At 44.9% G+C, this 27,909-nt stretch overlaps 1 protein-coding gene across 1 annotated transcript in view; it reads right to left on the reverse strand.

Annotated features, from left to right (window-relative positions):
* Window positions 1–208: 208 nt before the first annotated feature.
* The window catches only part of dnah1 (dynein, axonemal, heavy chain 1), a gene marked incomplete at both ends in the record, with an annotated part of 47,427 nt that continues 19,726 nt past the window's right edge, over window positions 209–27,909 (reverse strand). Inside the window, 39 exons of the mRNA XM_080846130.1 lie at window positions 209–330; window positions 692–926; window positions 1,114–1,320; window positions 1,451–1,595; window positions 1,758–1,888; window positions 2,312–2,482; window positions 2,607–2,783; window positions 3,223–3,402; window positions 3,555–3,725; window positions 3,837–3,968; window positions 4,580–4,738; window positions 5,016–5,160; window positions 5,433–5,629; window positions 5,966–6,117; window positions 6,247–6,442; window positions 6,918–7,143; window positions 7,451–7,611; window positions 9,847–9,996; window positions 10,110–10,229; window positions 10,444–10,566; window positions 10,846–10,977; window positions 12,369–12,560; window positions 12,855–13,022; window positions 13,517–13,708; window positions 14,321–14,506; window positions 15,453–15,563; window positions 21,480–21,671; window positions 21,961–22,132; window positions 22,729–22,937; window positions 23,425–23,560; window positions 23,868–24,064; window positions 24,311–24,541; window positions 24,811–24,989; window positions 25,630–25,803; window positions 25,935–26,092; window positions 26,255–26,415; window positions 26,655–26,795; window positions 27,454–27,558; window positions 27,744–27,902. Coding sequence (XP_080702256.1) covers window positions 209–330; window positions 692–926; window positions 1,114–1,320; window positions 1,451–1,595; window positions 1,758–1,888; window positions 2,312–2,482; window positions 2,607–2,783; window positions 3,223–3,402; window positions 3,555–3,725; window positions 3,837–3,968; window positions 4,580–4,738; window positions 5,016–5,160; window positions 5,433–5,629; window positions 5,966–6,117; window positions 6,247–6,442; window positions 6,918–7,143; window positions 7,451–7,611; window positions 9,847–9,996; window positions 10,110–10,229; window positions 10,444–10,566; window positions 10,846–10,977; window positions 12,369–12,560; window positions 12,855–13,022; window positions 13,517–13,708; window positions 14,321–14,506; window positions 15,453–15,563; window positions 21,480–21,671; window positions 21,961–22,132; window positions 22,729–22,937; window positions 23,425–23,560; window positions 23,868–24,064; window positions 24,311–24,541; window positions 24,811–24,989; window positions 25,630–25,803; window positions 25,935–26,092; window positions 26,255–26,415; window positions 26,655–26,795; window positions 27,454–27,558; window positions 27,744–27,902 — 6,495 coding nt within the window. The remainder of the gene's footprint in view (window positions 331–691; window positions 927–1,113; window positions 1,321–1,450; window positions 1,596–1,757; window positions 1,889–2,311; window positions 2,483–2,606; window positions 2,784–3,222; window positions 3,403–3,554; window positions 3,726–3,836; window positions 3,969–4,579; window positions 4,739–5,015; window positions 5,161–5,432; window positions 5,630–5,965; window positions 6,118–6,246; window positions 6,443–6,917; window positions 7,144–7,450; window positions 7,612–9,846; window positions 9,997–10,109; window positions 10,230–10,443; window positions 10,567–10,845; window positions 10,978–12,368; window positions 12,561–12,854; window positions 13,023–13,516; window positions 13,709–14,320; window positions 14,507–15,452; window positions 15,564–21,479; window positions 21,672–21,960; window positions 22,133–22,728; window positions 22,938–23,424; window positions 23,561–23,867; window positions 24,065–24,310; window positions 24,542–24,810; window positions 24,990–25,629; window positions 25,804–25,934; window positions 26,093–26,254; window positions 26,416–26,654; window positions 26,796–27,453; window positions 27,559–27,743; window positions 27,903–27,909) is intronic.

The raw sequence follows: 27,909 nt of genomic DNA on the forward strand, positions 1-27,909 counted from the left end.
ATTATCATACATTCCAAGGTGTTTCTCTTAATTCCTCTACATCTGCAAGAAGCATTTCCATTAATATTAACAATATCATATTTTAATCATTGCTTACATATGGTTTTGATTGAGAGCGCTTCCAGGAAAAGCAGTGTGCAAGTCTGTCTGTGTGCATATCTGACTTTGTCTCCAAAAAATACATTCAGTAATGTATGTGTGGGCGTGTTCAGTAGTCCAATGCACAGATGAGTGCCACGCCCCGTTTGATCCAGTGCCTCTGGGCACGGTCGGTGGGCAGCTCCACAGCGATGACGTAGTTGGTGGAGTGACCCGTTGTGGAGAGAGTTCCTGTGAAGTAGAGAGAGAGTAAACAGAGGTCGAGATCAAGGCACAGGCCAAAATCATCCATCTGCTCATTTCTAAGGCAACTTTGATCTTATCTGTATTTAAATCAGAGTGAGTTTGTCTGTGTGCCTGGAAGTGGTCCCAGTAAACAGAACAATGTGGCATATCGCTTTACACATGAGGGGAGGAATCCAATCTGGAGGGCGACTTGTGAAAGGCAAGACTGGAGTAATTTAGCGAATGGCAGAGCTGTAAAGGCCCCCAAGGGCACACAGGCAGCAACAACTCATCCACCAGACATTCCCAGGCTCTCAAATCTCTTTTTACTGGCCTTGTTTCAGCCAGTTTCACACAGTAGACTAACCAGCACGCGTCAGGGTCTTGTAGATGGGGCAGACGTAGATGCCCGAGGACGGAGCCTTGCGGTTGGGAACAGGCACCAACCAGAATACGGCCATTTCTGTGTAGAGCTCCTTTGGCCGCGACTCAGCGATCAGCCCGGCCTGGGCGTCCCAGCAGGCTCCCTCCAGGAAAAGGCCATGGATGAAACAGCCTGTCTTAGGCCTCGCTGTCAGTTCTTCAGGCGATTCCTTCATCACCTGGAGAACATGGCAATATAGACTTCATACACAGATATATTAAGTGTTTCACCACCATCTGGTAGTACTATAGTAATACTGACAGTGCAAAAGTGTGTGTGTGTGTGTGTGTGTGTGTGTGTGTGTGTGTGTGTGTGTGTGTGTGTGTGTGTGTGTGCGTGTGTATGTGTGTAGAGTGAAGTCAGACCTTGAAGTCAAACCCTATGGTGTCAATGGAGACTAAAGAACAGCGAGCAAAGTTCTGCAGCGTTCCCGTCAGGAAGGCCTGCGGGAAGAAGAAGCCACTGATCCAGAACACAGAGGGAATGCCATCCGAGATCCAGCCCTGCATGAAACTGATCCTCTGAAGGAGGTCTGACACCCAGGAAGACAAGGGCTTCAGAGAGGGGTAAGCCTGAGGGAGGGTAGACAAATATTTACATTTCTTGTAAGTTCTTCATCGTATTACTGGGGAGTAGAATTACAAGGCTGTGAAAAATCATTCTCAGACTTTTTCTGCTGAATACAAAGCTGACTGGTCTTGCCTTGGCATTCCACATAGCTGGAACAGTGTTGATGAACAGGCTATTGGCCATTAGCTCCAGTTCGGATGACATAACCACCAAGCCTTTCAAAGCCTTCACCAGGTCAATCAGGCTCTGGGATATAACTTCTAGTAGCTTATTATACCTACAAGATAGAGATAGGGTATAGAGTCAGAACATGGCTTTTGTTTTCTTAAATTAGGTCATTAGAAAGGGGTTATAATCAGGTTATGTTCCAGAGTGAGTGCCAAATTGTCTCTTTAAAATGCTGTCTCTGCACATTTAGTGATGGAGAGAGTAGGGCTACCTTATGACCTCCTGGATGAGAACTGTGTTCATGGATTCCTCATACATAACAGGATACTTGGTCATCACCTCCTCCACATCAATGGGACAAGGAATCTTCTCCTGGATACCAGCCACAATCTCCTCTACAATCTGCAGGTGGAGAGAAATAGGTGTATTTGAAAGCCCCTCACATGGAACACATTCATCCATTCACATCACAGAGTACCCCTAGGCTCTGTTTACTAAAGCTTTGCATGCACTAAAGCTGGTGCAGATTCATGCAAGACCAGGATGTTCTGGCAGGGAGTGAAATGGAATATATCTTCAAATCAGCAAAACAGCATTCTTTGACTGATTCTGTTTCCTGCCATCACATCTGAAGTTTGCATGGGCAGACCTTTAATGTTTTAGGGTCAAATCATTCCATTAATTCACTGTTGCAGATTTGGAAATTCTGGGTAAAAAAATGACCATATGCCACTGGGAAAGCCCTGATGGCCCATTATGCCATAGATAAAATCCTATCCTTGGGGGCTTGTGACCTGTGGTGCTCATACACATGGGCCTCTGTACCTCGTCTCTGCCCTTGCCCCCGCTGGCTGCAGCCCTGGGCTGAAGTTGCACCACTGCGCCCAGCAGAGTGAACGCCTCATTCTGGGCAAAGCTGATGTTGGCATTGTCATGGAGCCCGAAGATCTCTGGCCCGTCGTTGATGGGCAAGCCACGGATATATGCTAGGTACCCCTGTGGAAAGCCATTAACAGAACAGCTGTTCAAAAATGAAATAACAAGAGTTGCCTTTTGTTGCACTACTATCTGGACATTCTCTCTGAGAGAGAAAGAGCGTGCAAACTCCAAGTTTGCTCACCTTCACGTCCAGGTCGGTGCTGATCTGCCTGTACTCCCCTGAGGGTGAATAGCTGTGCTCCGGCTCCAGGACAGCAGGGCAGTAGAAATCCTCCAGGATGTTGAGGATGCAGCGCCGGTCCCAGTCATCTGTCACTCGACCGCCATAGTTGATCTCACCGGCCGTGTACTTCAGCACCTAGTAGGCCACGGAAGGAGAGGGTTCATTTAAAACAACACCGGGCAAACATTATTCTTATTTCATCTGGAGGCTAAGGGAGTAGCACTTGCCAGTAGCTTGGCCTATGTTCCATATGCAAGTTATTCTGCTCTGATTAGATTTAAGATTAACCTTGTAAATACCTCCAATGCTATACATATTTCCAGTATGACAAGGAAGATATTTAATGCATTTACTGATTCATGTCTCACAAAGGATATGAGGTGCTAAGGAAATGGAAAAGAAAAAAGCATAAAGAGAGGGACCAGGGAAAGGGCAAAGAGAGGTGAGTAGAACAAAACGCACCAAACCAGATGTGGAGATGAAAAGCGTCCAGTAAAAGAAAAGAACGAGGCAGTAAAAAGGTGAGAGGACAGAGAGAGGGAGTCTGTGGACGGAGAGAGGCAGATTCCCAAACCTTGTAAGGAGTCTCCTGGTACTCGTCCAGGAACATTTTCAGCTGGCTGATGCAGATGCGCAGGTCTCCATCAGTGAACTCGTATGGAATGTTGAACCCCAGAGGCCCAAACTTCCTGCGCTCGATGCCATTTCCGTGAAACAGGCAGAGGGACAGGAGAAGAGACTTAAACTCCGACACCTGGTGGAAGAGAGAGGTGAAGGACCAGAGAACAGCATTGACACAATGTGATGATACATTTACACACACGTTGTAGAAGACTGAGTGATATCATCCTAGACTACAGGGAGGTGACAGTGTTCAACAGGCAAGAGATGGTGATGAGACCTGACCTTGCAGCAGGAAGTGAGGAACTCATCAGTGAAACTCAGGTAGCTCTTCAGCAGGTTGGCCTTGAGGCCTTTGGGAGGCTCGATGGTCATCTTGGAGCCGTTTTGGAGAACAGACACAGGGAACTTGTTGCTGGGCAGACTCGTGAGCCACAGCCGGAAGTCTCTGTGCACCTGAAACAGATTACCCAAGACCACATGATTTATACCCCATCTGCTGACCCACAATGGCACCCAGAAAGGTTGAGTTCACAGTCTACAATTCGTCTGTGAGGGTGTTCTCACCTTTTCTGGATCAATGTTCTCAATGAGCCGCTCCATAGAAGGCATCCAGCTGGGTGCCAGGTGGCAGTTCTGGAAGAAGACCCACTTGCCTCTCTCCATGGCACCGTGCATCATGGCCTCAGCCCAGGGCCCCTGCCAACACAACATCAGTTAGCCTGACTGTGTAAGAAACAAGTCTGCCTCTTCAGTTTGTAGAAATGATTATGATGGACAGATTGAGAGCTCCACTCTCTTAGTTCTGTTCACACATCACAAGAAAAGCACTTATGAATCAGAGTGAGCGCACACTCGCACATCGTTGGCACAATCCTGACCTGGTCATAAAAGTGAACCATGCAGCATCAGCCTCAACCACAATAGCAACACAGTGGGGGACGACCTTTCAGGTACTGATCAAGTTATCAATGTGGGATAATACACTGGATCCTCTGCACATGAAACTCAGTGGAGTGGGCTAACACGAAGTGTGCATGTCAAGAGGTCCCGGTCGCACTACCTCGAGGCTGTTACAGACCTCAGCTCTCAGCTGGTTGAGAATGTAACATCTCTTTAAAAGGTGGCAAAGGACTCTGAGTCCTTGGTGGCAGCTTTAAAAATAGACCTGCAATTAGCGTACCAACCAGGACAGTGTCTCTCACTGTATATGAAAGAAAGACATAAAGAGATTTCTTAGTGGTGTAAAAAAAAAAAAAAAAAAATGTGGGTCACAAGAACATTCCCAGGCTTCCGCCTCCCGTGCAGACCTGGCCTTGGCCGAGAGAGATGGCACACATCTTCTTAGAGAACTTCATGACGTCGGCAAACTTGTAGAGGTCGGCGGCAGGATCGGTTCCAGGGGACAGCACGAAGATGAGCGGGGTGGTGGGGGACGACTCCTTAAACACCACTGAGAGATCGGACGTCTGGGGAGAGCAGCAATAGAGATGGGTCACGCACACACAGTTGTTGGGCAGGGCAGGGGAAAATGAACACACATATGTGACATGTGTAAGGAATGTTTTCAGAATGTAAAATTAAGAGCAAACCTCGTGAGAGTTAACCTCAGGGTGCCAAACATGACAGATACAGCAGCCTTAGCCTCAAAATAATGACTTACTCAAGATTGTGTACACTCTTTGGTAAACGTCATATAGATTAGAATATGGATTTGTCTATGGCTCTCTTGTCTCAGTGACGCACCTGAGGCTCAATGAAGCGCTGTCCCAGCTGGGCACCCACAAAGTCCTGCAAGCCCTGGGTCAGGCAGTCGGCTCGCAGGCAGCGCAGGATCAGAAGCTTCTGGAAGGAGCTCAGCCTTTCCTCCCACTCACCCGGTACAGGATGTCTGCATTCACACAGGCAGAAGGAGACAGACACTGGGTCTTTCATCTTGGACAGAGTCATCAATGCAAACACGCATACACAGAAAGATACCTGGTGGCGTGTGTGGCAGACACACAGACACACATCACTAGGTTTACATGCATGCAAAATACACATGACACGCAAACCCACATGAACACAAACTCTTCTGTCTTATATACATATAATATGATACAAACAGATTGAATCTGATATAAACACACAGCAGACAAGTTTGTTTGTGCTGCAGGTGACCTGTGGGGTTGGCTACTGTCGAAGATGTTCTTGAAGTCCAACACGTGGTCAGAGAAGCTGTCGGCCAGGATGCTGAAGTTGGGCATGGCACTGAGGCCCAGGATGTCCTGCCAGGCACGGTCAGACAGCCAGGCCACGGCGGGGTTGGGAAGCTGCTGTTGGGCCATTCCTCCCGAAAGCAGGTAGCGCCACTCCGCCTGGGGTCAGAGGTTATCAGAGATCAGAGATGCCCACCTAACAACTGGCATAAGTAGGTCAAATATTCATATATCTGCCATTTGCAATCATCAGATTTTGACAGATGGTCAAACACGGAAGAGATGACCTTTTGTTTAGACGACCACACCCTCTAGTCTAGGGCATCTTGACTGACCTTTGTGCTTGTCATATGTTTGCTGCAGATATAGCTGTTCGAAGTATTCCAATCAGCAGAGAGTGTGTGTGTGTGGGTGGGTGCATGGGTGCATGCATGCTGTGTGTGTGTGTGTGTGTGTGTGTGTGTGTGTGTGTGAAGCCATGGAAGTCTCTCTCACCATATCAATCTTGTTCTCGTTCATCATGATGCGGGCACACACCAGGAAGGCGAACATGAGCTTGTGCTTCTCAAACAAGCTGCGGCACACATTGCTGTACAGGCTGAAGGTGAAGAACTCGTTGATGTTGATGATGCGCTCCTCCACCAGGCCTGTGAAAGACAAAAGCATGGCATTACTCAACAGTGCAGTAAAAAACTTAAAATATTAAATATATATTTTTTACAGTCCTATGCTCTCCCCTTGACACATAGTTTTTTGCATCACCAATCAAATCTCACCAGCCTTCTCTGAGTTGGCAATTCCATTCATGAAGATGCGCAGGAACCACTCCAGAGAGTACTGGTACATGGGGTCCACGTTGGAGAGGTCCGACACACAGAAGAAAAGGATCTGGGTGCGGACGGCCACGGGCACATACTCCAGTCGGGTGGCATCGATGTCCCGCTCCGTCTCCTCTGCCACCCTCACTTTAGCCTGCGGAGGAGGACAGCCGTTTAGAGCATCATCACTGAATACTGTCCAGAATGACACCACTCCAGTGCAAGAGTGTCTGTGCTGGCCTGCCAATAACACTACGTTATAATATAGTCTAGGAGCTGTGATAGGATAGAGGGACCATCCTGCAATAAAAGCTTGTCAATTATGGCTGTCCAGCCTTTATGGTTTTCTTTACACAAACACTTATGTTCATCAATGCCATTCTGCAATCCAAAGTGGATTAAACTACATAAATGGAATGTATGATTTGGCAAGTCACCCGTGCAGTGCACTTCATCTCGCAATGAAAAACAGCTCTTTAAAAATGACAGTTTAAATGCATAACACCATTTAAAACTAACTGATGGATCAGCATGGTACAACTAAGCACTTTACTGGATATTCAGTACAGGCACAAAACACTTTAATAAGTAATGAATTAAATGAATCGTTTTCCATCCAGCTGCCTGACCTGGATCTCGGCGGCTTTGATTTTGGAGGCGCCCAGCACGCGGATCAGCTCCTCGTCGTCCACCGGGTTCCCCTCCGCGGAGCTGAGCCGGTACAGGATCTGGTCCTCGATCTCCTTCAGCTCCTGCTTCATGCGCGCGTTGCTCACGATTAGCTGGTTCTTGGCCTCCTCCAGGTCAGGCCGCTCCTCGGCCACCACCCGGCCCAGCAGCTGGTCCTCCAGACCGCTACACAAAGAACAAGAGATGCTCAGGGTCAGATGACAGCCAGACGCCTTGACCATTGGATGCTGTTGTGAGAATGAGCTTCTGTAGGTTAAATACTGTGGAGTACTTCTAGAAATCCACAACAGCTCAGATGGGAACAGATAACAGTATATGTAAGGCTGTTATGCAGTGGTTCAATCATTGTTATAAATGAGTCATAGAGATGTATTGATACTAAAAACTCATTACTGAATATTCACCACTTTGGTAACTTTCGTAAAAGGCTTTGGTTGTGACAGACACATGGAACTTATTTGGAAGCCAGTACCTTGGTGACAGGGTGAAGTTAATGAGGGTGACCTTGGTGCAGATTTCTGGGGAGTAGTGTGGGTTGGGCAGCTTGGTGGTGATGTACATCTTAAAGTCATCGTGATAGGGGATGATGGTGTCTCCCAGCTTCAGAACAACATTGCCCTGTTGCTTGAACGTCTGAGAAGGTGAAGGAGCGACATGTTGAGGACTGAGCCATGGACTTTACACTGTAAACCTGAACAAGTTCAGAGTACTTAAACTGTAACCGATTACATAATACAATTTGAGTACATATATATTTATTTTTTAAAGTAAACTTAACTTAAAAATTATACATCGGCTATACTGATTTATTTTGTTATCATTTTCATAATTTTTGAGTTCTCTGAACTCATATTATTCCAGGATTTTGCCTCGTCGGATATTTGTGTTTCTCTGGGTCTTTCACAAACTAGTTATTACGTTTTTGAAAGGGTATCTTCCTTACTTTCCAACTTCTTGGGACAAGCTCTTACTGTAGATAGAACTGTCATTGGTCAACCGCCTTCCCAATGTTGCCATTGCATTTACATTTACATCTGTGATTTAGCAGACGCTTTTATCCAAAGCGATTTACAAGGAATTTTGCATTTATAGATCAGGAGCAGTTAAGGGGTTCACACTTATACACTTGGTAAGGAGGAGTGGGGAATCGAACTAGCAACCTTCCAACCTCTGGATTACTAAACGACTCCTCTACCTTAAGTCTGCTGTCTCCGTCTCTCATCACAAGAGCTTTGCAATGGTGTTCTCAACGACGTTGATGACGTCAGATACCAAACAAATTTGAGTTATCAGGCAATGGGCCTCATTTATAAAAAGTTGCGTAGAAACCATCCTATATTTTGTGTAAGTCATTTTCTGAAATGATCGTAAGTGAGATCCACAGAAAACAAACGTACACACAAAAAAACACGTGTACGCCAATCCTTCCTTTATAAATCACAAATGACCGTGGAATTGTGCGCAACTGAATCTCCGCCCTCAAAACGCCCCTATTTAATCTAATTAGCATATTATCAATGCACAAACAGAGCGCATTCTCAAAGCACAAACTCTCTGACAACGGCAAGCAAGAAAGAAACATTTTAACAGTAGAATTATAGTGAGGCTGACATCGACGTCCTGCTGATGGAAGAGCAGATGTGGGCCAAAACAATGTTAGAAAGCCTGTCTGGTGGCGTAATGGCAAAATCAAAGTATGTAACATGTAGTAGACACGTCTCCGAAGCACCAGCGGCCGCATCTGCGGCAGCAGCACCTGCTGCTCCAGCATCGGAGCCTCGCCGGCCATCGCCACCTTCACTTCAGCATGCCTTTGCTGCGCTCCACTGCCAACCGCGCCCGGGCATGTGCTGTATTGAAGTGGGCTTCCCAGACTGTCTGAGTGTGCGCAATCTGGATGAGAATACATTGGGAACCCTGTTTTTCGCAGGGAATCCTCTTTCACATTATGCTGTTCCTGGGCACTGTATGGAAATCTAATAAATTGCAGCCATATACAGGGATAATACTGGGATGAACATTGGGCGAAATTCTGCTTTATGATGACTGGTCTCCAATTTCTCGTTGGAACGTTCCTGTAGCCAAGAATCCGAGAACAGACCAAACCTGAACGTGTTGTTGCATCTGGTGCGCCATTTGGGCACAACGCTCTCGGCAAGCGGTACCTGCTTATCAGCCATACATCATCCTGTGTCAAAAAGTCTGCGCGATCACGAAAAACCCTTTCCCTCCTTATTGCGCAGTTGGCAATATCCTCTAATAACGCCAATGCAGCCATATCTCCTACTGAAAACTAAGCCACTATTAGACTTTTTATAGGCTATAGATTTAGCGAAATGTTTTACACTTGTGAAATTAAAACGGAATACCTACTAGACGTGAATTGTTCTAATAGTTTAATTGATTTTATTGAGCGAAACATTAATTTGGCCTTTCACCATTAGCCCTGATGGTGACGGTGGTACTACTGACTATGATGATGATGAAACTGCGTGTCGGCGCTCGGAGAGTTCTGAATTCCTGCAGTACTCCAGTATTGCCACAAGGAAATGTACTTACACAAACTGAAACCAGACGTAGAGATAGGTCCTTTTCTACGTCTAAGACGTTTTTTTTATAAATCTGTACTTAGACGTGGATTTGATCGCACGCACAGTCTAAGATCAATTCTGTGTGTAAGTACGTTTTATAAATGAGGCCCAATGTTTACTCAAACGTCTTCACCTGCTCAGAAAACTAATACATTTTAAGTTGGGTCAACTAAATACCAGGTTTTAAGTACTGAATACATAATGTTAATGAGTTAGTAGAACTGTCTGGGTTTACAGTGTAGAACTTTATGTTCTAGCGGAGTGTGATGTGAAGCACCTGTCTCAGCAGCACTGGGTCCAGCGCCGGGTCCAGCTCCTCCCCAACGTTCTCCAGCAGACAAGGCTTCCCGAAGCGGATAGCGTTCTCAAGGCTGCGCAGGAAGTCCCGGTCACTCAGCTTCAGCACGTCCAATCCGCTGTCCCGCTCCTGTGGAAAAATAGAGCCGTGTGGTAGAAGTGCTGGGCTCCAAATGCATGGAGTGGATCACATCGACAGGTTTATTGCAGATTTAACATGTGGCTAAAATTCTAAATGCTCACCATGTTTTTGATCCACTTGTTGGCCTGTCCCTGAGGATCAATGAACAGACACCAGCGCTCGGAGTACTGAAAAATGACTCCATTCTCCACAGACAGATTATCATTTGGCAGGCCTGTGATCTACAAATACATAACACAAACACACACACACAAATACTTAAAGATATACATATACCTATACAAAAACAAAATAAAATGTAACTCAAATATCTTTTAACCCAAAGTGGAGCTGATAATATCAAAGGCACAAAAAACACTTTTTTTTTCAAAACCCAATTGTTTTAACAATCTAAACATGGGCATAACATGGCTTAGTTGAGGTGCACAAGCCGACCTGCCAGGAGCGGATTTTCACTTTGTCTCCCAGAGTGCTGATGAGGTTGGGCTCGGTGTGGGGGACTCCCAGCTCCTTAAAGCCCCGTATCCACTCCTCTGCCATGTCTGCCCGATACTCCCCCTGCCCAAACAATACCACACATATCACCACACAGCACCTCCATTAAGACACTGTAAGACTAGCTGTGCAGAACAGAAAGACTCGGGTGAAGACTCGGGTGAGGTGGAAGGTTTCTTATCTTTAGAAAGGGGATGATGATCCTGATGCCAGTGATCACATTCTTTGTTTAAAATGGGTTTAGTTCTAACATTCTATATAAAAAAATATTTAAAATAAAAATCTTTGTGATACCTGATGGCACACATAGACACACACACACACACACGGGAAGAGACTCACAGTGAATGGACCCAGGTAGGCTACATATGCAGCTGAGAGAAGCACATCCCCAGCCACATTGGCCACCATGTACTCCAGGTTCTGCACAGTCTCCTTCCAGCGCACTTTCTCATCAGCCAGACCACCAATCAGCTGTCGCACACACAGGAAGAGAGGCGTATTAACAATTCAAACAAACAAGGCAACCAACTGCCCCCCACTGCCCCCCACTGCTCTAACCCTCCTTACCACAGTCATCTAATCCGTAGTCTTGATGACAAACCGGTAGCAATATGAAAACAGCCAGAGTTTTTCAATGTTACCCACACATAACCTTACCACATGCATGAGTGGATTGGTGCCGTATCTGTTATGTAACTGTGCAGGGGCGCTGCCAGGAATTTTGGGCCCTATGAAAGATTGTAGGGGAGAGGCCTGTTTGCGCGCGCAGCGCGCGGCAATTTTTTGGGGTGCCCATTTGAAATAAATCTTCATTATCAATGATAAATATATTGTATAATGGGCTGAAATGGAAGGCACCCAATGCATTCACTTTAATTATGTCAAATTAAGATTCACTAGCATTAATAACTGAATATAAAAACCAACATTCTATAGGTAGGGACTGATATTATTGTTTCGAAATACTAGAGAGATATATTAATGCAAAGAATAGAGAGATGTCGGTAGTTATTTCTTGTATTTCGAATTTGCTCGTTCACACTAACAAAATAGCTAGCTAGCTTAGTGTTAACATAGCCCACTACATTACAATATTCCCTTTCATTAACCTCAAGTAAACCTACATTTGAGCAGGTAACAATCGTTAACAACTACAGATAACAGATACAGCCACATTCTGTAACTACCTGTACTTACAATTTCACTCCTTGCAACGTTTACTTTGAGCTAAACTCCATGGCTATAATCCTGGCTGTCTTGAAGAGACGTTAGGCAGAAACAAATACATTGTAACGCTGGTTGCACACGTTATGCAGACAGACGCAGACCACTTTGATTGACTGACACACGCACACATTGTTCAAATCATACGCTGGACACTTTATTAGTATTTCTACATGGGTTTAGATAATGATCAGGCTATAATAAGACCACATGGCTGCCAGTGCCAGCATCTCGCATTTCGGATGCTGTTCGATTCAACGCATCGCGCGTTGCGGCCGAACCATTTCGCAAGCGCTCAGGGGGAAGGGCAAATGACAATATGTTAAATAACGAACGAAAACGTTATGGAAATCGACAGTTGTGAGTTTAATACGTTAATTTCCAATTACCATTTCTTTGTAATGAGACATTTAAAAAAAAAAGGCAAGAATATTAATATTATATTATTAATTGCCATCCGCGGGCCGTGGGCCGTGCTGCGTTGGGCTGGGCCGTTAGAATCAGTACCACCTTTCCCCGCCAGTCAGCGCCCCTGTAACTGTGGGAGGTGGGAAATGTGATGGAGGAAAAGTGTTGTGCTGTGAATTCTGTGACTGAACTGTCCCTGGGGGGAATTTCATTAGTTTTGTTGTAAAAACCTTGTCAGCGCGGACAAGCCTTTTCTCGCACAGCTGGCACTTGCTGTCCAGCTCGTCCCTCTTGGCCAAGCAGTCGCTGTACTTGGCTTGCAGCATGGCAATGCCCTCCTCCACAGTGCCCAGCTTCTCCCTGGCATCATCCAGGATGATCTGCGTCGCAGCCAGGTCCTCAGCAGCCTCTTGCAGGGCTTGCTGCACAGGGAGATTGGAAAATAAGATTACTGGGGATTAATGATGAATCAACAGGCCCAACAATCAACAATCTGTGTCCATCAGCCCATCAATACCACTAGAGTGTGTAATTGAACAAGCTCAAAAACTTTGATTTCAAATGAACAGCCTGGTGCATTAACTGCCAAAGTTAACATGCAGTCCAGTCTCAAGAAGTACAACGATTTTTCAAAACAAGCTTAGATATCATCCAAAAAAGGCAATTCTCACCAAGGATGACACTACGTTTTGGTGAACTAAGGTCAAAGGTCATACCCGTTTAGGTTCCACTCCCCTGGCAACGAAGTGGTAGATGTGCATGGCCCGCACCCACTGGCAGATGGACGTGCAGGCTTTGGACACTTTGGCGATGGAGGCCGGCTGGAACTCCTCATTGTCGATGTACGGCTGCACCAGCTTGATCACAGAGTCAGGAATATTTTCCTGAGGGGAAATACACCGAACACTAAGGCCTGGAGTCAACATAAAGTCTGAGATCAACCTGTAATGGTCATCTAAATATGGGGCAGATGTACAGTATGTACGCTAGAGAGCACAGAGTAAACAGCAGAAAGCACACGCCTATGCGTTTGCGTTATACAGGTTTCTTTAAACATGGTACAAAAGATTGTAGCCTGTGGAACTAGTTGGTTGAGCGCACTCTCTGTTTGGACGTTTCTCTTTCCTTTCTTGCTCTTGTACCTGGTTATGTCATCATTAGGAGCTGGGAAGGGGGGAGTAATTGTGACGCTACAAGACCAAAACTGATGCTCAGAATACTGATTCCATTGTTTCTGGACGTTTCTATTCACACATCTAACAATCAAATCTTTTCATTGCTAAACACATGTGTTAGATGTGACAAAATTATGCCTCAAAAGGGCGCTAGCAGGTTAGAACAGCTGCCCCTGAGGTAGGTACAGAGGATGCTCTCCAACCTTGTCAAACTTGAAGAGGCCCTCCAGGAACTTTCCTGGGTCCTGAAGAAGGCCCTTGCCTGGCTCCCAATAGTCGTCCACCTTAGTGCCTGGTTTCTCTCCAGCAACCTTTTTAGGCTTGATGCCTTTCATGATGCACACAGCTTCAATGACCAGCTTCACTCCATGTGGTGGCCTTTGCATGGCTCGCACCTATACATACAAGACACAAGTGTATTTTGTAAGGAGGGCAGGCCATGTGTGAATAGACTAAATCATAATGCCAGTTACAGTATTTGTCAAAGGAGATATTCTGGTTCAGGCTGGTAAATAATGATGGGTATCTGAAGTCTCAAAAACCAATCCACAGTGTTGTGCTAGTTCACACCTCTCATGAACTAGTTCAAAGTTCAGTTCATACAAGTAAACATGAATCGTTCCATTCATAGTTAACCATTTAAATTCTTAACTAGTTCATAGTTCAGTTCATTTCATAGTTTTAAGGTGGGATGTGCGAATTAAATCCTTAACTTGGTTTAAAAAAAACGTTATCCATCACTACCCCTTGCCATAAAATGCACTTCATATGTTTTGGGTGGATGGACTCTCAAGAAAGGATGAAGAGGGAGAAGCATTCCAATCCATTTTCCACAGAAAATATTCTTCAGTCTACTATTCTTCAGTAGACTGACTGACTGCGCTGATTTAAAAAGACATGTCTGCAATCATTCATAAATGCATATTGTGCCTCAAAACCAGTGGTGAGAGTGGTTGTGTCTCATAACATGGAGTAAGATTGCTGGCAATGGTTGTCAAAAGTGACACCTCAGTGACGTCATTCTTGTTGAGGGACTTGAGGCTGGTAAGGGCCGCGTCGAGGGCAGGCAGAGCCTCATCCAGGTCTTTCTGGGCATCGTCTGCGATGGCTTGTGATACTCGCGCCTTCTCTGTGGCTTTGGCCTCTTCCGCCTGAACTGCCACTCTAGTCTCCTCAGCAACCACAGTGTCTTCCTGTGGTCATAAGAAATACAGACATCCAATTAGACACAAACTCAGACTCACACAAACACACACACACATGTATTTGCACCCATACAGGCACACACTTGCAAATGCAATAAAAGAGGCAAACATAAACAAATAAGCACACAAGAACAAACACACACACATACAGACATAACACTCAGTGCGGACACATGTGTCCAGTTTCCGATTTCAGTCCGATTTAAATCGAAGATCCGATTCATGTGTCTCCCCAAATCTAGATTTCCTGTGTCCGTCTTGAGTCCGACTGGACTCCGATGTAGACCCCTGGATAAACGATCGGATTGCGCTGGGAATCGGACTACGCGCGCATGTGTCTCTCGAATCTAGATTCCAATTGGACAACAACTGCACGTGCTTGAGATCCTGCCAATAGACATATACATGCATCATATATGTCTATGATATGATAATGCTGCTAGACGCTCAGTTGTTGTGCTCCCTCTCATTCACGTTGAAATACTGAAACCGAAACTGAAACTTTGAAACTGAAACGCAACTGTTTTGGACAGAACGCTCTAATTCAGTGAACAAATATTTTCATATTACTTTTCCACCACTTGTTAGTCATGTAATCCATTCATATCGATGTGAATCAATCAATACTAATACAACTTTAACTGTGGTGTGTTTTTGTTTCATTTCACAACTTATTTACTGTATAATCAACGGTAGCAGATGCCAGCTTGTAAACATTCTACATTTGATTTGAACTGACTCGGCCAAGATCTGGATTTGTCACTGCCATGTGCCGTGAGATAACGCAGTAAACCCCCCATGGAGACCCCATGGAGAGAAAAATCGGGGCTTGGCGGAAATCGAATTACTGCCATCATGTGCACGCACTGACAGTCTACGCCCTGACACAACAAAGTGAGAGGGTCAGACAAGGGGCCCCTTTGTTAGTTCATACTTTGATCTTCTCCATGGTGACCACTGTGTCCTTGGCAGCCTCCTCCAGAAGAGGTCTCATCATCTCCAGCTCTTCCTGCATCTTACTCACGTCCTGTGCTGTGCTTAGCAGCTAAATACACACATGCACACACACACAAACAGAGTCATACAGAAATACATGAATACATGAAAAGACATTATATAACATGTACATGATAAACAGTACATTATCCTGTGGCGTGCTATGGGTCTCCCTCAATGCTTTGGGCAAGAGACTCCAATCAGCCATATATCTGTCCAAGTAGTGTGATTCATGTCTCCCCTTTTTCCGTATGCGACTGTTATCGCTTCATCCGCGTTTATTGCTGTTTGATACCAGTGTGCTAGCCCCTCTGTTAGTTAGCGTATCTGTTACCGTCACCATCTTTCTATTATGTCGAAGTTAGACCTGCCTTCTGTTTCTCCGTAATTAATGTGTAATTAGTTTTTCCTGCCAGTCTGCACGTCACAATAAAAGGCCTTCAGCGAAAAATAGGAAACAACACGCTTTATTCTTCTTCGAAGAACGTACCATTGTTACATTGGTGTGAGGAGTAGCTGAGGATGACAACGCTGCAAAGAATCAGAGAGCTCATCAACCACCTGCAGCAGGGCACAGCCAAAGGCCTAGCCTATATTCATAGAGTCTTGTTGACACTAAGGAACCCGGAACCCGGCAACCCCACCAGGATCAGGTGTCAGCACTGCAGGTCCACCAGGACCCGGTGCACTAGTGTGTCCAGGATAGACACGCTGGGAGCTTCAAAAATCGCCGCCTGGAGCCGACACCATGACAATGGGTGCACCCTGGCAAGGAGCGATGTAGCTGCCCTGCTAAGACGGAGAGAGCAAACTTGAGATGTACCTCATCCAGGTCCAGCTGGCAGCCTGGTTCAATGCTGGCAGAGGAGACAGACGTCCAAGTCGTCCTCGCTCTGGAAGGTAAAGTGCTGCATCTCCAACCAGTAGAGTGGGCCAGCCGGCTGGCCATTGAGGGGGCACTGCAGCGCTGGTTCAGCCTGCGGATTTTCAAGAAGTTCTTGATGACTTCAAGCAGGAAGAGCTTGCGCTCCAGGCATTGATCCAGGGGCTGCAGCAGAAGCGACTCCCGGAAGCACATTCCAATGAGTGCACCCGCTTCCCTGGTAACAGCCCTGGCAGAGGCAGAGGGAGTGGAGCATGTCCTGCGATGAGGCAACTGGCGCACCAGGCTGACCCAGAGGAAACCGAGGGGCAGGAAGTGACTGAACAAGCCACCACCACACTCCCATGGGGCCGCGGGAAGGACCACGGAGAGCGACGGGGCAGTCCACAGAGGGGTGCTACCACTGTGGGGAGCCAGGCGTACAGCTTATACAATGACTGCAACCTGTAAGGCACCAACTGCACACGGGGTAGAACCTTCTCCCTGGACTGTCCCAGGAAGCTGCCTGGTACAAGTGAGCTGGAACTGTGGCATTGAAAGGCAACCATGCTCAGCATAACCACAGTCACGGGAGAGTGGGCACAGATGCATGGGAGAAAGTTGCTGCAGGTGACGGTTGCTAGAAGGTTGGTTGTCGATGTGTCCTGAGCCAGGCTACTTCTGGGTACTGAGGCCTTCATACACTGCTGGCAGAGGGGGGGCTTTGACCAGGACACTCTCCACACCAGGTTTATTATAGTTCATTAAAACTATGATTAACACTAAAACTAGCAATGAAAAAATTATTTAAAATATAAACTGAAATCAAAATTAAAAAAACTACAGATGCACCGCTGCCAGCCCAGGGGTCCTCCACGCCAGCCAGATACATGCTGAGGGTTTCCCAGCATGCTTTGGGCGTGTGTCAGTTAATCTGTAGTGTTCTGTCCTAGTACCGTGATTCATGTCTCCCTTCTGTGCCTGGTGTTTACATGTGACTGTTATCATTTCGTCCCTGTTGCTGTTTGATGCCTGTGTGTTAGCCCCTGTGTTACTGTGGTATCAGTGTTTTCTGCCTGTCTGCGTTCACAATATACAGGGTGTCTGCAGGTTTTAACAAGTGCAATTTTAGACTTTTTTAGACCTTTTTTAGACCATCATGGGTTCAATTTAAGACCTTCACGGAGTATCAAAAAAAGAAATAACAAAGCCAGACTGCGGTCAATTGACATTTATTGTCAATGAAACAAACATATATACATCCATTATTTTACATGCTTCTAAGCTGTGCACTTTTGGTGGCAATTTCATCCTCCAGAACCTTAAGCTGTTAGAGTTTGTCTTTAGCAGCCCTCCTCAGAGCATTGGATTTTGAGAGGAGCTCTGCCATTTTGCTGCCAGCCTTGCCCTCTGCTTGCTCTGCCAACTGAGCCCAATTGATCGCAAATGCTGGACGCAGCACTAGAACTAGTACTACCGGTAGAGGTATTATTTCTGCTAGCTGCAGAACAAAACTGGGCTATACCATGCGAATTTCGCGGCGCATTTGCCGAGTCCTGGTGCTTACTTGACTTTGTGTGCGATTCCAGTGCCTTAATGCCCAGGGTCCCGAGTTTTAGAGTTCTTTTGCAGAGAATGCAGTAAGCCTCACTGTCGTTGGGAACGCGTTTCAACCAGTCCGAAAATTCCGGTCGCGAGAGTTATCATTGAGTTTGCATTTCCCCATCTTCTTCTGCCATTTAGTCGTCTTCTACTTCATAACTTCCCGCCTTGCTCGCACACAGGGAATCAAAATACTTGCTACTGTCTGCAAGTGACGAGAGTACATTTCCGTTTCACATCCGTAGTTTTCTTATTACGTTCCACTAACAGCAACATGTCATGTAGAACTACACGGACCATAACTGCGCCCATTACAGGAAAAGAAAAAACAGAACGGCGTGGAAAAGGACGTAAAAAAATATGTTTTTGCATTGAAACGTAGGTCTTAAATTACTCAAACTCAATTTTAGACATACAGTGCAAAAAATCGCTATATTTTAGACTTTTTTAGGCCTAAAATGGAAAATGTGTAATTTTAGACTTTTTAAGACTTTTTAAGACCCCGCGGACACCCTGAATATAAGGCCTTCAGCAAAAAAAAAAAAGGAAAAAGGCACTGTTGTCTTCTTCGAAGAACACACTAACTTCACAATACATAAACAGCACACACACCCACATAAACAGACAAAGCTACAGAAAGCTCAACCAAACCTCAGACAAAACACAGCAGGTCCATGAGCATCTGATGACAGTGAACAGAAGACTACACACAAGGCCAGGATAATTGGTCGTCTGTATACAATCCACAGGAAATGAGGACATACTATTAAAAGTCCGAGACAAAAAGACATTCATGAAAGAAATGGACTATAATTAACACTGAGTTGTTTACATAGAGACAGGAGAGCACACAGATATATTGGGAAACTCTGAAGAAGCCATTATTTAGGTGTGGAAGCTTTGAGAAGGCTATAACATTTTTGTTGTTGTTTGACAATAAATGACCTGGCATTTACAACCAAAATCTTGCTTTGTGTATACAGAAAAAGCCTAAATGTATAAAAGTTTACATATATTTTAGTTTTGCTTTGCAGGTGACACTCTTTTCGTTGATGTACTTGAGCACACAGCGGGTGGAAGGTCACACCCATTTCTGTGATTGACAACGATCGCAATCCAAACAAAGGATGAATTTCGGATATCAGATTGGACTACAGCACTCCTAGCTAGTGATGCAATACATTTTTGTTTTGTGGCATTAGCGATAGAGACTACAGAGTAAAATCAATAATGATCTATCAATCTCTCAATATATCTAACAACAGACATTTTCATATTGTCCAAAAGATAAATATTGTAAAGTGAAGGGGGTTAGCAAAGCTTCCACATTACGTAAGTGAAAGTCTGGGGGGAGCTCCCAGCATGCTGTGTGTGTTGAACTAAGGGTGTGTCTTAATAGTCTTAAATGTAAGAGAGCTGTCTTACAACCTTGGTGTCTCATCCAGAGAGCTGTGCGAGGTAATTTTTAAGGGTGAGATTATTAAAAAAAACGTTGTTTACGAACGTTCTTTTATGACGTTAGTATGCTGAAAGACCGTAGGTTAATTGACCCTTCGCTAAGCCACGCCCAAAAACTGCCCCAGGCCAATCGTAGTTTAGCAACGGGTAACTAAGCGCGGAGGACCTGACAAGCATTTGGCAAAGTGAAGATTCCGAAGCACTGTGCCTATGGGTTGTGCAAAACCGACAGCCGATACCCAAAGAGTTTGGAGGGTGGGGTTGAATTTTTGCTTTCCCAAAACTCAATATGAGAAATGCCGTGAGTGAATAAAGAAGTGTGGGAGGCCCCAATCGTAGCTGAATGTTTACAAAGAACACTTATATTTGCTTACAACAAGCTAATGTTAGCAAGCGAGCTAACTCATCTCAGTATTGCTTGCATACAATTACAGTTCTTTGTTCACAATGCACATATTTTAACGTAAAATGAGACTATAAGATACATATCTACTGTTCGCGTTTGACATACTGTTGAATGTATTTTGGCACTTTGTTAAGTCTCCAACATGAGGACAAGCTAATGTTATCAAGCTAGCGGATAGTTAACTCATCTCAGTATTGCTTGCAAATGATTACGGTTCTTTGTTTAGAATGCGTACATTTTAACGTAAAATAAAATTGTAAGAGACAAGATGCAGGCTCGCTTTGACATACTGTTCAATATATTTTAGCATTTTGTTAAATGACGGCCGACACACGACTTCCCCAATCCGATTGCTGCTCTCCCTGTGTCAGTTCCTACGTGGGAGCATCAGGGGGGTTGCCGGAGGTTTTAATATGTATTTCCCCATTGTCTGACTTCGCGCAGATATCATGTATGTATCCCTCAAAAGCATACTGAAGCCCCTTTTGCCTCGTTCTTTCAGAGATCTCCCCTGAACTCCAGAAATTAGTAATTATCTCTCTGCGGACGTCAGATAACGGCACTTATCATTGAGATTGATATGCCAGGTACGAAAGCTTGTCAGGCGTAGCAACAGTAGTTAAGGTGGGCGGGGCTTAGCAAAGGGTGAATTACGTAGCTAACTTACGTAGGCTAACGTACTGATGTAAGAAAGTTGGCTGACTGACGCCTCGCAAATCACATCAACCATTATTGATGGTTACAATGATGGTGTTATCGGATAGTGCGGTGTCTATTCCTCGGTAACTTTTGAAAAATCTAAGCGCAAAAACGCTGAAAACATGTACATTTACATACAAAACACGACCGTCAGCGGAGTTGGTCCGCCATCTTTGTTTACATTTTTCAGTTGCCGGAGGGTCGTGGCGCAAAGGTTTGTGGGTAGTAGACAGCATCAAGGCTACACCGATGGTTCCTTGAAAAATGACCGTTATATGACGTATTCTAAGGTGTCTTATGACCCCTAAGAAAACAATTTAGCAGAATGGGACAGTACTTCCTTCTCTTCTTCTAAGACACCAGGGTGCTAAGACAGCATTTTAAGACTATTAAGACGCACCATAAGTGTGTTATTTCTGTGTAAATGTTCCAAATTAGAATGTAGCTCATGTTTCCCTCATTCATATCTCATGTTAGAGTGTGTTCCTGTTATCATTTCATCTGTGTTTATTGCTGTTTGATGCCTGTGGAGTTCCCCGTATTAGTTCAGCGTTCTCTGTCACCGCCTGTGTCTTCGTTATGTAAAAGTTAGACTTGCCTCTCTTTTTCCTCAGTGTGCAACAATGTTTCCTGCTTGTATTCTTTCATGATTGAAGGTTTGCAGCCAAATGATACAACGCCCTGAATTGTCTTCTTTGAGGAACCCACTGACACTAGAATATTGTCATGTCACACACACAGCCCTATATGGAACGTTATTAATCAGTATTTCATTTGGTTCTGACCGTTTTCGGAATGATAATTTTAAGGTGGAGAGCCAAACCGGATATTTTAAAATACGGATTCTGCTGGGAACGAACCCAAAACAATTGAGAGAAATTCTTCATTTTCATTATTGAGAGTTCTGTATGACTAAGTTTATGAGAAAACCTTATCACCTTATCCAGGCCAGTCTTCATGCGCGTTCGAGCTCCGTGCAGCTCCTGCTTTTTCCAGCCAATGAGGGCTGAGAATATGCCGAGCAGCTCCAGGTAGCTTTTCGGTGTGACATAGTTGTGGCGTGACAGTTCAGCGAGGTACTGCCCACACATCCTGGCCGTGATCTGGTGGAGCCTTACACACATCAGGCTCTGCAGAGGGGGAGAGATATCTCAGGATTTAAGTGTTACTGCTTCCTCTGCTCACCAAGTTTTAACACTAACATCTAGCCAGTATATGGTCACAAAATATGACAGAGGAACTAACTCTGCCTTTTGATCTCTCTCAATTACTCACTGTCTAGCTCACACACACACACACACACCCCCACACCCACGCGCACATGCACACGCACACGCACACGCACACACACACACACACACACACACACACACACACATTCACACACCACTCCGGCCCCATTTCTGTCTGTCTCCTCACCAGGCCCTTCATGGTAGCTGGGGTGGCCTCCAGCTCTGGCAGCTCTTCGAGGAAGGAGGAGGCCACGGACTCCAGCGCCTCTTCTGGCCAGGCGCTGAACCAGTCGATGGTGCAGCAGGTTACCAGCGAGGGGAACTGCCTGAGCCTCGCCCGGAACACCTCTCCAATAGGGCTGTGTGTGGGAGAGGGGGCTCGCATTAGGAATCATCTATTTACAGACAAGTTTACAAAGAAGCACAACACAGCCTCAACAATAGGCCAAACCGGTATGCTGTGACTCTATTACCCCGGGCTGGGTATGCTGTGACTCTATTACCCCGGGCTGGGTATGCTGTGAGTCTATTACCCCGGGCTGGGTATGCTGTGACTCTATTACCCCGGGCTGGGTATGCTGTGAGTCTATTACCCCGGGCTGGGTATGCTGTGAGTCTATTACCCCGGGCTGGGTATGCTGTGAGTCTATTACCCCGGGCTGGGTATGCTGTGAGTCTATTACCCCGGGCTGGGTATGCTGTGACTCTATTACCCCGGGCTGGGTATGCTGTGACTCTATTACCCCGGGCTGGGTATGATGAGGTCTTTCGAAAGCAAGATCACTACATCTAATTTCACTTTAAGCTACACCATATAATTACTCTGTAACCTTGACACTGATGCTATCTACTTCTTCTGCTATGCTTCTATGAAATACTGTTGCAGAGGTGTGATGCACCACCACTCTGGTCCTACTTTGTGTCTTCCGTCACTGCCAGGGTGCTGTGGGATTACCTCATGCAGAGCACGGTGTGTATGTTGCTGCGGACCCTCTTGACGTAGGCAGCCTGGAGGTTGGACTTGGTGAGCAGCTGGCCCAGCTCTTGGACCACTGGCTTCATGGCGTTCAGTATGCGCTCCTGCTCGTCACTGGCGTACAGGTTGGGTACGTCACCGGAATTCAGGATGCTATTTATGTCCTCCAAGAAGGACTCGCTCTTAATCTGAGGGCAACAAACAAATGTGCACATTCCTCTTGTTTATGTAGGTGTATTTGGGCCAGATAGTTAATTCATTAATTTATGTATTTAATACATCACCAATTCATGCGTCTCTCAATACATCACCAATACATGAGTGTAGGAAGTGCATGGTTTGTTTATGTGAGAGACTGTGTCTGTGCACAGGTTTACATAAGCGTGTGTGTGGTATTTAGGTATACATATCATTTACTATATTCATTCAGATGGTTGTAAAAAAAAATACAATTTTATGACTCATTTAATGCTGGCAAGGTAGTCCAAACATTTGACCATGATATTTAAGAGCCTGAGGCGACAACAGTGAGCAGGGTGTACCAGTGTCTCCATACAAATTCCGGACACTGAAGAACCTGCCGAATGACCACCTCCTGGTTATCTCTTTTTTGATGTGGAACACATGGCGTGATAAGGAGCACCAAACATGATCAGAGCTGTGAATGTAACTGACCTGTGTGTCCACAAATAGGAAGGTGATCTGAACGTTCAATAGGCCAGCTTTCATCATGATGCTTTTGATGTCCTCTCTCCACTCAGCATTCCCGTAGTTTTTAGACAGCTCAATTTGGAAACACTCATAGTCAGACCTGAGGATGATAAATCAGAGAGTAGCACACATAGAAAGAGAGAGAGAGAGAGAGAGAGAGAGAGAGAAAGAGAGAAAGGTAAGGAAGATGTGAAAAGAGTCCTACCACAAAGCTGCAGTTTTTGTAAATGTATTCAAACCTCAACCATTACTTAAAACTATTTTCTCTCCACACAGACAAATGAATTGCAACGGAAATGATTTCATTTGAGAGCAAACATACTATCATCCTCACACATCCCTTTTACACAGTACAACTCAAGCATCCTTTCATTTGTTCTGCAACAGACTGCAGTGGGGGGACTCACATGTGGCTGGCCAGCTTGGTGAGAGACTGGCGGCCGCTGCCCCCGACCCCTAGCAGCAAGGCATTGCCCAGGGGCTGGCGCAAGATGCGGCTTATGCGGCACACGTGCTGGATGGCATCCATGAAGAGCACCAGCCTCAGCTTGGTAGTGCTGATCTGGTTGTAGTCTTCCATGTACTCCTCCATGACTTGAGCCAGCTGTGGGTCCATCAGGTTAATACATGAAAATGGACTGGCTTGTTGTGTAATACACAAAAATAGGCATTAAATCCAATTTGATTCCATTTGATACTAAATAAGTACAGATGTGCTATGTTTCATTGTTATACATTCCTCAAAAGATAATTTAGCATTATTTTATATACTGGAATGACAATATAGGCACTGCAGGTAGATAAGACAATGTCTATCAGTGAAAACATGAAAAGCATGTAAGAGGTCCACCTTCTCCCTGTCCTTTATGTGCTGGTAGACTTTGGTCTCTGCCCCTGGAACCATGAAGTCCCCAAAGAAGACAGGCTGAGAGGGAACGACGTCATCAAAGCTGCATCCAAACTCCTCAATGTGGGTCTGCAGCAGCTTGTCGAACCACTGCCGGTCCGCGGCGCTCACCAGGCGGTCCTGGAACACCCGGCAACTCTCATGGTACCACAGACGCAGCAGATGCTCCGTATCCTGACAATCCCCACAGCAAAAGACAATGCAAAATATTACAGAATATTATTACAGAGAAGTGTTATTTCAGAACACGTCTCAAAATACATTAAATATACCAGTAATTTGATAATCTGATAATATTGTCTATTATCAGGATGGTAAAAAATAAATGTTATGACACACCATTTTTTTTCTGTGTCTAACAAAAAATTTAAAGGGTAAAGATGTCTGTCTATGTAATGTAGTGTTTAGTGAAGAACTGGTCTTTCCCCATGACTCGTCCAGACCTCGATCTTGATGACATCGGCCATCAGGATGCCCTGGAAGACTTTGGAGAGGTCCCGCAGGTTGAAGGTGTAGTGGGACTTGGCTGGCGTGGGGAGCAGACTGGATGTGATGGTGGAGTATACGCGGATGGTGGCGTCCACCAGTGGCTCGTTCAGATGCTGGATCTCAGGTAGCTTCTCTGTGGGAAGAGGGGAAAGAATTAAAATGCTAAACTCAAATCTAAAAGTGTTTTTTTTTCTTCTAATTTTACCATTTACAGTTTCTTTGAATGCACATTTCACATGATTAAGAATCCACAAAATGTTCTCTTGAGTACTGTAAAGTAATAAACTAACTTTAAATAGTGACTCATTTCTGCTCGATATCAGGCAACATTATCTCTAATTAGACGAACAAATCACATTACATTCTACATCTTTATCTTTCTGTCTATATCTTTTTAACCTCTATCTCTTATCCTAAGCTGACTTACTGTCTTTGTCCTTACTCATGTTTCCATCTGTGAAAGAAAGGACACATCTATTCAGCAATAAAACAGTTTTTTATGATCAACAACTCACAGACATCATAAATGCATACAAACAAAATAACAACATAGACCTAAGTAAACATAATAATGCCCACCTGGTATACTTTAAAAACACTGCAATACACCTATTTTCTATCACTTCTGTATACTTATACTAATTTCTTTATTCAATCAGTCGTACCCTATATTCATTCATTCATTCATTCATTCAACCATTTACTCATTCATCCACCCATTCACTCATTGTGTCATCACGCCATGTGAATGTTCATTATGAAGTGAACCTCACCCATCCAGTTGCCTAGGATGTTGGAGAAGATCTTCTTCTTGCTGCTGTTGTCCATCTCAGTGAAGGACAGGAAGTTGAAGTGGCGAGTGAAGCGCTCTGTGATGGGGTTCCTCCCGCCCCCAGGGGGCCCCATGGCGCACGCAAAGTTAATGTCCACCAGGTACTTGAAAGCACCTAGAAATCACCAGGAAAAGTTTGGTGTGCCCCAAATCTACTATGAAAAGCAGATTACTGTAACTGTAATGTAAATGTTTATGGCCAGTGTGTGAACTATAGGTTATGTTATAGTGAGAGTAGATCCTCACCAATTTGTTTCCTGTCATACCAGCCTCCGTGGTCCATCCACTGGCGAAGCAGCTCTATAGGGGGCTGGGCACCATATGTCTCCAGCAAAGGCATGTTCAAGTCGTCAATGAAGAAGACAAAATACTTCCCGAGCGGAGGTCCAAACACTCCCTTCCGCCTTTCCACAGAAGGACAATCACAATTAACATAATTAACAGCACAATGAGTTCATACTGTCTTATAATGACTGAGATGTGATGGGACAGTACAACCCTGTATCAGGTCATCAGGTCCTATCACACGCATAAACACACTGAAGCTGGATACGTTATCGGTGTACCTCTTGTCCAGTTTGCTGTCGATGTAATCTTGTGTCTGATTGGATGATGTGCGTGCTGAGAACATGAGGAAGTGAGTGATGTACTCTGCTTGCATGTTCTTGAGCAGCTTGTCTGATATGGTGAGGGTCTTTCCTGTGCCAGTGGGCCCGATACACAGGACCTACAATACAGCCAAAAACAGGTAGAAAGATGGGTCAGTGAGCTGCACAGAAATACAAGTATACAAAGAGAAAGCTTTCTTATGTGCTTTGCCCCTCCTCTTAAAACACCTTAGCCTGGTTGGAATAATAGGTAACATGCACGATATATGTACAGCAAGTATTGTGTAAGCAGTGTTACTTTCTGACATATCACATGTGTTTATGTGTGTGAGTTTGTAGCAGAAGAGAGAGGACACACTGGCTTCTTGTTGGACAGCAGCATGTCCATGAGGAAGGACATCCGCACGGTGTCTGCTGTGGGCACGATGATGTCAGAGTAGCTGGTGTCTGGCGTGATGACCACCTGCGCTGCATACTTCATCCAGCTGACCCACTGCACCTGATACAGCAGAAACACAATGACAGCGGCGCTTTAACCATTACAAACAGTTTCAGGCTCTAGAGGGTACTGATGCTTGATTCAGTTATGCTTGGCTGGACTTGGATTAGTACAGTGAGGATGACTAATCATTTGTTATATTCAGGGTTCATACACATTTTGATCAATGGATTTCCATGACTTTTCCATGATTTTTCCATGACTTTAAACCAAATTTCCATGACCAAACATTTCGTGAAATCTCTGTGTATATGTGAAAAAGTGATAAATGTAGTATTTAAACTAACATTGAGAATTCCAGAGCACACAGTATACAAAAAAATGCAGTTTAAGCTCTGTGTCATAAACTTAGTGCATTTTGTTAGCATTTGAAAATGTTTCCATAAGCCATTGAATGCTGGGCGTGTACAAAAATCCCAAATAAAAAAAAACTAATTTTGAGAAAATGATGCAGAACACAATCACAGAGTGTAAATAATTTTGAAAATATGAATATAACACATTTCCATGACTTTTCCAAAACTTTTGGGATTTAATTTTTTTCAAGCACTTTTCCAGGCCTGGAAATGACCATTTTAAAATTCCATGACTTTTCCAGGTTTTTCATGACCCAAACCACAAATGTTCATAACAACCAGGTATTTTAAGCTTGTAAAACCTTTCTCCCTTTGTCCTCATCCTCTTCGTCTGATAGGATACTGATCCCGGCATCATCAAGCTGGTAGTCATACACCAGCCCTTCCTCTGGGAAACACAGCTTGATCTGGAAGTGAGACATTTCAGTTATGTAGTTTCCCTGCTGCATCCGAGCCCAACAGCACTCTCTGAGCATGCACTTGAGTTACATAGTTGCAATGTGTAAACACTATCACTAAGAAAGAGAACATAAAAAAAAAAACTGTTCATAAAATCAACAACAACAACAACAACAACAAAAACAGCTCTCACTTTCTTTTCGGCCATCTTGTCCCTGAGCCAGGCGCTGAACTTCTGCCAGCTGTCGGCGTCTCCAGTAGCCCCCACGCTCCACACCAGGGAGAAGATAAACCAGGGCTCGATCAGCTCACTCAGACGATCCAACTTCTCCTGAGGAGGAAGCCTCTTCCCCTGCATC

The sequence above is a fragment of the Sprattus sprattus genome (genome assembly GCF_963457725.1).
Source record: "Sprattus sprattus genome assembly, chromosome: 10".
Lineage (NCBI taxonomy): Eukaryota > Metazoa > Chordata > Actinopteri > Clupeiformes > Clupeidae > Sprattus > Sprattus sprattus.